Source organism: Halyomorpha halys, unplaced genomic scaffold (genome assembly GCF_000696795.3).
Source record: "Halyomorpha halys isolate HHAL.00 unplaced genomic scaffold, Hhal_1.1 Scaffold1329.1, whole genome shotgun sequence".
Lineage (NCBI taxonomy): Eukaryota > Metazoa > Arthropoda > Insecta > Hemiptera > Pentatomidae > Halyomorpha > Halyomorpha halys.
In genome coordinates this window covers 118,563-130,126 of record NW_027105015.1, presented here as the reverse complement: position 1 = coordinate 130,126, position 11,564 = coordinate 118,563, and the positions used below count along the sequence as shown (strand labels likewise).

Sequence of the window (11,564 nt, the reverse complement as noted above, 5' to 3'; positions counted from 1 at the left end):
TATTTAGTTTGTAGACTGATATTAATTGTAAAAGAATACTGTGGGGAAAAAAAAATGATATCTTTCTATTATATTGTATCATATAAAAAATGTAATTTATAAATTTATATATGTCCGATCACGGATTGATCAGTATGCTGTGTAATGTAGCAACCCGATGTATTTGGGCAGCATGATTGAATAAATTTCTTTCTCTCGTTCTGAAGTTTGTTTTCTGAGAAACAAATCTATGGAATCAGCTATTTTCGAAATATAGGCATGTCAAGGAAAGTAGGGTTGTGCCTGGATAAGTGAAATTTATAAAGTAAGAGTGATTTGTATTGCATCATGTTTACACCAATACCCAACTTTGAGCCAAATTGAATAAGCCATTTTTGAAATATAGTTCTGTCAAAGAAAATACATTTACGTATGTGTAAGTAGTGGAATTATCCTTTTTCTACATATTTCTGCTGTGTATATCCCAAGGCTTTCTAATGCTTTGTTGGTTGAGATCAAAATCTATAGGAGGAGCTATTTTCAGAATACAAGTATAATAAGGAAAATAAATAATATAGAGGAAAATAAAAAATTAGTTGACGAAATTGATAGTAGACCATGTTTTCACCAATACCTAACTTTACCTAACTTCTCTAAATTTGGAGCCAACTATTAACTAATCATAATGAATAGTGGTTCATTTTTGTAATTATCATCTGCTTTCTCCAAATTTAGACTAAATCGGACTATATATATATGTGTGCTCAGAAAAGTATATTTGTGCATGTAATGCAGTGGTGGATGGAATTAAATGAAACTGATTTAGGACCGTCTAGATACCGACTCACACAATCTTTGAAAATACGCATGGATTTGACTAGCAGGCAGAGACATGGAACCATCTTTGTTTTGTGATGTCTAAAATGTTAAATCCAAGAGAAAATTTTTGATTTTAAGGACAACACTTTTTTTAATCTTCTGCATAAAAAAAAGCTTATCTTCGTTATTGTGGAAGCAATAATCATATATCGAATAATTTGTTTCCTAATAAGTTTTTTATAATAATTTTTATGAATTTTTATACACAGGCAAAAAGTTTTTGATGACTCAGGTCTTGTTGGAAATGGTTCAATTAACACGTTGACTGCCAACTGCTTTTCAAGATTTCAGTCTAGGAAACCAATGTAAGTTTGGCCAATTAAGCCAAGTAAATAAACTACAAGATAACTCGTAGTTTGCAGTCAACGTGTTAATAATGGTGAAATTGGATAAATAGTCAAATTAAAATCCTGATATATGGATCTACAAATGAGTGAAAGATGTTAAACTGTATCTGGGATTGAAATTATCCAATAAGTCCAAATGTAGGTAGTGACAACATGCACTCTGTATTACTACTGATTGAACGAGTAAACAACACAAGGTTCACTCTAGTGGAACTGGTGAATCATAATTTCCTGAAAAAAGAAAGAAATACTGCCTAACAATGGTTGGCGGTCAAAGTTTTTCATTTTGTGGGACCGCCACTCAATGAATAAAGTCAACGCCCCAGGCCTGATTCGAACTGGCATCACCAATCGACATCAAATTGCTTAGTCTGTGTTTTAACCTCTGACCTACGGGGGACCTAACAAAATACTTAGTAAAAATAAGTAGTCCTTGTCAGTCATTTTAGAGTTAATAGCATATATATGTTCTTAAGGTTTTGAATTTGTCTTTTATAATTAACAGTTAGTCGATTTTTCAATTCAAACTTACCATTCTCTTCCTGTTGACTATTTAGTTATTGGATATAGGTTTTATCAATAAACAATAATTCATTCAGTTTATCAATATTGTAAAAAAAATCCCAAATTGGGTCATTATGTCATATTTGGAACCCTTTTATTAATTTATTTTTTTAAATTGTTACTGATGTTTGTTGCATTGCAGATAATGAAAATTCTTTATCTGGGTTTGTTATCTGTTTGCTGGCAATTATGATATAAAAGTTCATATTAAACAAAATATCTGCACCAAATACATGCTGATAACTCAGAACTGGGGAAAAAATGGTTATTAATGAAACTATAACTAACTATAAACTGTCATGGATACAATGTTTTTAATGCTATAATAATAGTAACTAATAATTGTTTCAATAACTATTTAATTTTAGTTTTGTTTATAACTAATTTTTGCCCAGCTCTGCTCACAAAAAATTGAATTATTTGTTATAGAACAACAAAGAGGTTACATAATTATACACGTGATTTTAACATTTGTTAATCAAACACTTGTTATTCAGACAGTGTGTATGACTTCTAACAAAAAGTTGGAAAGCTGTGAAATGAATGTAATGCTTCATTTTTGACTTTTCATTAAAAAAAACAAAAAACAATGTACTCTCACTAGATGTAAATTAGTGATATGATTAAAACAAAAACTTTTGTTTCATTCTTAACATTTCTTTATATGAAATAATGAACTATAGGCAATGAAATCCTTGTAACACAACTGTGTTCAACTTCAACTGAAGTCTATTACCAAAAATCTATGACTTGAAAATAGCTAGATATCACTTATATTAGATATTGGAACTAAATTTGTTCCATCTATCACTTTATATAGTTTTAAAACATTTATTTGTTTCATCCATAAAATTGACCAAAATGGAGTTTCGAGGTCTCCATTAGCTACTATCGATAAGGTTAAGAAACATATAAGCAATAAAAATAAATTTCTTCACCAAATATGAATATGACTTATCAGTTGCAGGAAAACTAAAATTTAGTGTTGAGCATCAAGTCCCTGGAAATTCTTCATATTTGTGGTCCTCAAGATTCTAGATGTTTATTCAAATTGGCATAAATTCACCTTATCTAATTCTCTTGGACAGTAATTATTGTCTGAATTAATGTTTAAACAAACAAAGTATGAAATATTAGTTAGAAGATACTACATACCGATTGTTTATTCTCAATATTACAAACAAAAAAATTTATAATCTTTGCTTTGTTAACCATCACATTTTTTCCTCTACTCATTGAAGGGTCAGATACCATTTATTTATGGACTGGATATTCATAAAGTTGACCCATAGTCAATAAAATTTAGATTTTATTTATAAATTGTTACTAAATTTTATAAGAAAGCACTACAGGAAGAAAGGAACAGAACAATTACCTTTGTATCACTATGAAATTTTTCTGCATTATAGTGATTTCTGGTTTTTGTTGTATTTTTAATTGGTACCATTAATGTGTTTTAGATTGATGGAAGCAGGAGCTACGAAAGTTTATGCAATTTTAACCCATGGCATATTTTCTGGTCCAGCCATATCCAGGATCAATAATGCTTGCTTTGAAGCTGTTGTAGTTACAAATACAATTCCCCAAGATGGGCATATGAAAGAGTGTCCAAAAGTCCGAGTAAGTATTTTGGGAAAGTAAATCAATTGTTTATGTATGTAATTTCCAATGCTAAAAAATTAAAACTTTTTTTTAGTGCATTGATGTTTCAATGATGTTCGCTGAAGCAGTCCGCCGTACACATAATGGGGAATCAGTCTCCTACTTGTTTTCAAATGTACCATATTGAAGTTTTATTATAATTTTCAATTAACTTCGTAATCCAGATAATATTCTGGGTAACAAATTTGAATTTTTACTTAATGTCTGTTTGCCTGTTAGAAGGAATTCTATTCATTTCTGATTTTCTTTTTCTTGTAGGTAGTCATTCCATAAAATTGAGCCATTGTATTAAAGTGTTGTTATTGTAGCACTTATGTTTATTTTTTTAAAGCAGACTACTTTTATGTTTATTTTGGATTACTTTTAAGGTTTTTTTTTTGCCTACAAAAATTTTGATCTGTGATTGGTGTTATATTTTAAACAATTCTGTGGCTTGCTTAATAGGTTTTAAAAATAAAATTGTTAGTATTATACGGTTGATTATATATATTTCTTTTTGAGTTAAATTTGTACTTTTTGTCTTATATATTTTTTAATTGTGTTCAGTAATTTAGATTTTTATTAGTTTGTGAAAATATCATAATAAATTGGCAGGAAAGGATATCATGTTTATATTTATAATCATGAATTACAATTTATCCATCTTAAATATTTTATTTTAGCTATGCTTATCCTGTTGTGAATCAAAAGACTGTAATATTTCATAACATTGAGACATCTTTCGTGTACTTCATTTGATCCTTTCATTTTATTTAAATGTTAACTTATTTACTTTAAAATAATCTGAAATTGATTTATATGTTATTTTAGAAAGAAATCTAAGATCTAAATTATATTTAGATGTTTATTTTATTTTATTAAGTTTATATAGGATGTATTGAATATAGCTCCATTTATATCTATCTCAATTTGTTATAGAATTTAAGTATTTTCTGTATATCGTTTGTTTTTTATTTAATTATAACAGCCATCTTTTTTTTTTTTTTTGAGGTCAAGTATTAGAAAAAAATTCAATGACATTTGTGAATTATCTCAAACTTCCATTTATTCTAGTGGTAGTATAAATTTTAAGTTGGTTTTATCTTAGATCAGGAAATAACGTTGGTGACTCAAGTGTCCTATCATATTTATAAATACCTATGATTTTGTGGTATTTTCACCATTATAAAATAATTGGCATTTTTCTTGTATCAACATTTATTACAAAAACTAATTTAGTGATTTGTTTACTTGATTTATTTGTTGAATTTTCGACTGAAGCCTGGTATTTTGTGCAGTTTAAATCCAAGCAGTCACTTCTAACTGCAAGTATCCAAAGATATTTAACCTCAATTTTAAATACTTATAGGAAAAATTAATTAATATAGCCATCATATTTCATGGTACTTGAAATGACTGGTATAAGTTTCCATTGAGTACTGCTTCTGTTTCTGCTACCTTATCCTCTTCATTCACCATAAAATGCTCCGAATCTCATTCCTGAGACTACATGTGAGCAATAGCAATGAGCATTAACTGTTCTTCAGAAATTGCCAGTAAATGATAAATGACATTCTTTAACACTCATGTTGAACAAGTATTGTTATGCTTGTCAGCACTGTCAATGACAATGGGGTGCAATTGTTGAAGCTTAGATTTCTCAATTTATACTAGCTATTGATGAAACATAAAATTAAACTAAATTACTTAAGAGAATTAATTCATTGATCACAGCCTGGTTAATTTCAATTAAGACATTTTTCAATCAATCTTATTTATCAAATATTCAGGCCTGTTATAATTTTTTTTTTTTTTGCGTTTTATTATTTTTATTCCCAAATTTTATTTTGTGGAGGATTAAATAACTACCTCCTGCGAGAAGAAACATACTTCTTTTAAAAATGTTATACTTGGGTTGTGCCATTGTTCTATTAAATAGATTTATGTGGGTAAAGTTAAATTGTTAGTATTTTATAAGGTAGAAAAACATTGGATTGTTGAATAACTTTTATTTTAGAAAATCTTGATCACTAGTTTTCAACAATCATTTAATAAGTAATGCTTATCATGTTTCATACTTTTTAAAATAGAATATATATATTTTACTGAAAAAATTGTTTTTTTAATGATTATTCACCTATTCATTTTAATTTTATTTCAAATTAATAATCTTGTAGATGGAACTGAAAACATTTTTTCAGAAGACTAAATTTAGTAGAATGTTTAAAAAAAATATTAGTATATTTGAAACAGCCATTTGAAGAAAACCTCATTTCCAAAAAAGTTATCTTTGAATAAGTTTTTAAACTTGAAAAACTGTCTTAAGATATTATTTATTGTAACATTTATTCATAAATTTTGTATTCCTTTCTATGTACTTAGTGTTTTGCTGCTTATGGTGTTTCACATAGAATAAGGCTTGCACTAAACCAGACTAGTTAATCTGAATGGCAAACAGTATTAGGGAAATAATGGAGATGGAAGTATTCTTTAAATAGCCGATTCATATTTTCGTATAGAACCTATCTGGACCCAATATTTTCAGATACTACCCCGACCTGGGTTTTATGAGTCCCTTTTTTTTTTGTGAGGAATAGGGATTGGATGTTAAGAAAATATAAGTGAAGCCAAAAGAAGAATTATTGAAAGTTCAGACATATTTTTTAAAAAACTTTCAAAACAATTTTAGCCTTTGATGAGTTAATAAATTGAAAGCTAATAAAGTAACATAATAAATAAATTCATGATTATTTGTAGTATTGTAAAAATAAAGTTTAGAGTTTATTTCACAGCAATGCTATTTATGTAGTATTTTAAGTCAAACAGTAATAATCAGTATTTTTGTTTTATTTTATTTATTTAATATTTGACTGAAAATTGTGCTTAAAAAAGTAACCACTTCATAAAATGTATTAATGTCTTCCAAATGATTGATCTGCAGCGACCATTCACCTCCATCTCTCATGACCAAGTCCTTCTCTTTAATTGTTTTTTAACCTAATGTTCTGTCTGAGTGAGGTAACTCTCTAATCAGACACAGTTTAGTCTGACGAAATTTTAAATGAAAGAATATGTTATTTTTTCATGGCTTTCACAGAAATGAGGTTTACCAAAGCATATGTAGATAAAAAATATTGTAACGGAGAGAATGAGAAACTACAAATCCAAAGCTTATCACCCAAGATTTGATGAAGGCTTCATTTGTCTAGTGTCCTGATGGAGTTATTGTAAAATGTGAAAATAATAGTTACTACGGATGAGTACTTGAATAAATCTTTGCCAAAGAAAAATTAGACTGAAAACAAATGCATTTTTCAATTGATTCTGAGAAGGTTGAACAGATTTGTATTACAATTTTAAGAATTTTATCATAGATTACTTTAGGATTTTTCAAGTATTCAAATTGTTGAGTAGGGACAGTTCAAACTATTTTTGTTATAAACTTATTACCTTTCTTCAATAAACGATTCAATTAAGTGTTGAGAGATAGCAAACATATAAACAGACATCACACTAATAGTAAGCTAAAAGTATAGTATAAGCAAATAAATCTGAATACAGGAAACATTTAAATTATTGGAATGCAATAATTGATATCATAAGAAAATAAGTTAGCTGGGCAAAAACAACCATGGTAGTTAAATGTGAGGAAAACAAAACATTACAAATTAAGTTTAGCTCAAAGGTTAATACTCATCTGTCTAGTGTGACATTGACACTCCTTAAAATAGTTATTAAAGTTTTATATGTAGATAAAGAAAATATATTTTGGATGTATCTAAAAAGACATAAGGAATAGATAGACGAGAATGCATATATTAGAGAAAATAGCAATGGGTAAAAATTTTAACTATATTAAATTAATAACACATAATGAGCAAATTATTTATATGAATATGTAATTGATTATATGTAAATTTGGAAAGCAGAATAAAGCAAGTAAGTACTAATCATGGGAGGATTTGTCCTTTACTGATCCTAGAACTTTCTGAAAACATTGACGAAATTGGGCATCAAATAAAGTATATTATTAATACTAACACAATTGATCCGCTTTTACTCTCAATTATTTATTTCGGCCCTCAGGCCATTTTCAAGGAGTCTTTAAAAAGTCTCTTGAAGGCAAATTGCCCATGTTATATAAATGTTTGTAATTTAAAACTATTTCACATAATAAATTGTCTTTAACCTTATTAACAGGTTTTGTTGTTAATAAGGTTAAATATAGACGTTAAAGGTGTTTTTGAAATAAATAGTTGAGAGTAAAAATGGATTAATTGTGTTTGTGTTAATAATAAAATAAATAAACCTCTCTCAAACGATCAGTATAATAAATAATTAATTAAAATATAGTCGGCTACATGAAAATTTAAGCTCGCTAAGCACTTAGCCAATTAAATTGGTACTACTTAAAACTGGGTGAAGTGGATAATCATTTACAACTCAAAATATAAATCTATAAGTTTACTTATTTGAGAAAAAAAACAAAATTTATTGAAGAACTCTAATCAACTGGTGTTTTCTTAAGTTTTAAAATAGTAAGTTGGTATTATCAGACACAGCTTTCACCCTTTTTTTTAATGTTGAATTGGAGGTAAAATATTTTTTAAAATGATAGTAAACAATTTATTCTTAAACAAATTTGACTAAATAAATATAAAACATAATGATTTAAATTGTATATGTCAGGTAAAAATATTTAATTTACAGGTTTTTTAACTGAACAGATTAATTAGGAATTTTAAAATGTTACTCTTATTAAAATTTGCATTTATGGATGAAGTTAGAGATAAGAACTAGTTTTAGAAAATATTTTTACAGTTATAAGAAATAAGATACCCAGAGTTCATGTTAAATGCTGTAATACAACACTAAATCAGGTATAACTTGCTTGAGACTTCTGCTCAAAGCACTTTAACATAATTCTTTGAGAAAATGCAGGGAAAATGTTATGAAGAAAAAAGAATTTAATTTGCAAATTACTCAAAAATTATACATTTTATGGGAAACTTTTATGTTTATTTTTAAGGTAATAAAATTCCTCAAAAAACACCAAAATTGGTCCAGTATTACTCAAATATGAAAGAAAAGATATAGCATTCTAACATTTTTAATCCCATTACCACCCAGATAAGGAGAGTATTGTAACAGATCAAATTTTCGGTGAACAGTTTTCAATGGATCCATCCATCTTAAAGACTCCTTAGTCCAAAAAAACATTTTTGCTATTGGTTTGTTCCACTTATTTCTTGAATGGATGGACTGCTTTTGTTGTTTTTTTTTATTTTGACTCCAAATGGCTGTTTACTAAAACAGGCACCCGGTGCAGAATGGTCAAATAATATAAACTAAAAAAAAGTATCAAATAAAAATAAAATCTTTAAGAAACCAATATTAGTGAAGATACAGCAAGGAATAACAGTATTAGTCGCAGCTGCTCAAGTGGTAAGGAAAGTCGTGTGAGTAGGGACACCACATGTTAATGTATTAACATATCAAGTCCACTATGAATTTATTAATAACATTCTTACAATATTTTTATTATTTACAATTAATTAGCTTCAAAAACATTCTTATATATATATATATATATATATATAGGTACGTATGTATGTATGTACACTAACACACAAACATAATTTCAATATACCAATCTTAATGGTCCTCAAATAAAAATTGATTTATCTAAACAATTGGTTAATACATCAAGTTTATTTCGATGAACTGACTGTTTTCAAGTCATTATATAGTTTACTGTCTACTCTACTAACTTGCTTCTTGTGTTGTACAAAAAATTATTATTTATTAATAGCTGAGTATAACTAGAACTAAATATCTTTAACACAGCCAGAAGGTAAACTAATATCAAAAGCTATCGGAGGGTTAACTGGATTGTAGTTAATGTTACATGTTGAAGCATTTACATAAATTACTTTTCCATCAGTTGTAATACCATATCCTGCAATATAAAAAATTAAATTTTTATAAAAATAATATAATTTAAGAAAATACAAAAATTTCAAAATCAAGCTAATTCACATGAAACAAAAAGTATTAAAGAGATTTAGAAATCACCTAATTACAGCATTAAATACTTACCTTCGTGTATATGTCCAAATACATGATACTTAGGTTTAATTCTGTTCTGAACAGTTGTAAGAAGTTCAACACAGCCAGCCCTAACACCTGTACAACATAAATCTCCATGGCCCACTGGTGGAGTATGGGTAACTAAAATGTCTACATTTTCAGGAATCAAATTCCATTTCTGAAGAATTTCTTCTCCACGTTTTAAGTTAAAAGCCCATTTATGGAATTCAGGCTGCCTAAAATGACATAATTTTATTTCATAAGCATTTAATAAATTAACTACAAAACAAAAGTCGAATAACTAAAATAAAAAATATTCATTGGAAAAACAAGTTATAAACTATTAATTTTTGGACTTAGATTATTTATTTACATCTATGGGTTATTAAATTATAATAACCCATAGATAAAGAGGATAAATCCTTTTGTAGTATATTTTATATTAATGTGGGGTTCACACTATCTTGTACAGTTCACTTGTTATTTTGATAGGTTCCTAATGAATGAACAAAGGATAAGGATAAGGAATCTAAATTCTTGACAGAACATTTGTACATGAAAATATTTTTTGATTTGAAAAATATGACTCATGATAGTAATGGAAAGATACTATATATTTTAAATCATTTTCTCAACAACTAAATACTTCTTTTTACAAAAAACAATCTGATTAGAAGTTTACTGATGATGATTGGGTTTACTATGAGGAATAATCTTTATAACCTATCATGAATATAAAGAATGAAATGGGCTGACTAATCGCTGGAATAACTATAAATGCCACTATAAGGACATTATCTCAAGCAACGGTACAGAGATATTCTATATTTAGAAGATGTGAACCTTACCTCGACGGATTCGACAAGATAAGGAGGTCAAAAACTTAAGATTGGTAAGACAGCCAGCAAAGATGGCACTGTTTCAGAATTTGTGTAAGAGGGACATAACAAAAAATAGATGTTAATGTTGAGACAATTATGACAAATAAGAAAATACCTATGATTAATGAAAAAACAAGATAATTTTTAACTTATATTTAAGATTTGAAAATGAAAGGTAGTTTTAATCAGGACTGATATATGTCCATCATAATTTAAGAATAATGAACAGTATAACAGAACAGGACAAACTGCCTGAAACAGGCATAATTCAGAAGTTAAAATAAATTAAAGAAGTAATAAAAGGATAATATTTTCCCGACAAAGAAATCATAATGCTAATTATGAACAAACCCTTTTGAACTAGCAGGTTAAATGAAATGGCTAAAATAGCTATTGTGTGTAATATAAACTCACAAATAAAGTTATAATGCTGAAAGATTTGTTTACATATTGTTTCTTGTTGCAGTAGTTTTGTTATGAAAGTGAGACACTTAAGCAGTGCCCTAACCACAAGGTGATAGTAGTAAACCTATTGGAAGTAATTAACAAATAATACTACAGTAACCGCTTAATCACCATTAGAATTGTTAAATTAAAAAACTTGGAATAGAATCAACTTCAAGTTCAGAACCAATAAAAATATAATATGTTACAGGTGTGACAGTTCAGTCAAGGCTTTTACATGTGCCAGTTAACATGATAGTAGCTTCACTACCACTACTATGAAATCCACACCAGAAGTAGTGAGACAATGAAAGCATCATAATAGCAGCTATCATATAGATCAATGGAAGATATATATATATATATATATATATTTTAATATGCTCTTTTTTAGTAAATAGTATATTTTGATGTATAAATGGTTTTAATATGTTTTATTTTATGTATCATTTTGATATTCATTGCTTTGTTTATCCAAAAAGCAATTTGTTTATCCATTTAAGAGTAAAGTTCTTAATTAGAACCCAAAGTATCTTTTATATTTGAAAAAAGTTAAAAAACGATCTAGATTCTTTTTATTTTATTTTTAATATTTTTAAAATTATTACATTTTGTCGCCCAACAGGTGTGGCCTGATTCTTTACAGGTCACGACAATCAGAACACAGCTTTTAAAAGAGTTAAATTTGAATTAGATGTTTTTATAACTTAAGTAGTAAATGATGGAGGATAAAGTAGAG

At 27.7% G+C, this 11,564-nt stretch overlaps 2 protein-coding genes across 5 annotated transcripts in view; one reads left to right on the top strand and one right to left on the bottom strand.

Annotated features, from left to right (window-relative positions):
- The window catches only part of Prps (phosphoribosyl pyrophosphate synthetase), a 30,138-nt gene extending 25,486 nt beyond the window's left edge, over positions 1–4,652 (top strand). For all 4 annotated transcript variants that reach the window (XM_067047498.1, XM_067047504.1, XM_067047500.1 and 1 more), the window contains 2 exons: positions 3,230–3,389; positions 3,466–4,652. In XM_067047498.1, coding sequence (XP_066903599.1) covers positions 3,230–3,389; positions 3,466–3,558 — 253 coding nt within the window. In that variant the 3' untranslated portion in view covers positions 3,559–4,652. The remainder of the gene's footprint in view (positions 1–3,229; positions 3,390–3,465) is intronic.
- Positions 4,653–8,905: 4,253 nt separating this feature from the next.
- Positions 8,906–11,564, bottom strand: part of LOC106689323 (metallophosphoesterase domain-containing protein 1) — a 9,019-nt gene continuing 6,360 nt past the window's right edge. Inside the window, exons 4-5 of the mRNA XM_014434243.3 lie at positions 9,510–9,736; positions 8,906–9,369 (exon numbers count right to left, since the gene is read on the bottom strand). Of these exons, the coding sequence (XP_014289729.1) occupies positions 9,239–9,369; positions 9,510–9,736 (358 nt within the window). The 3' untranslated portion in view covers positions 8,906–9,238. The remainder of the gene's footprint in view (positions 9,370–9,509; positions 9,737–11,564) is intronic.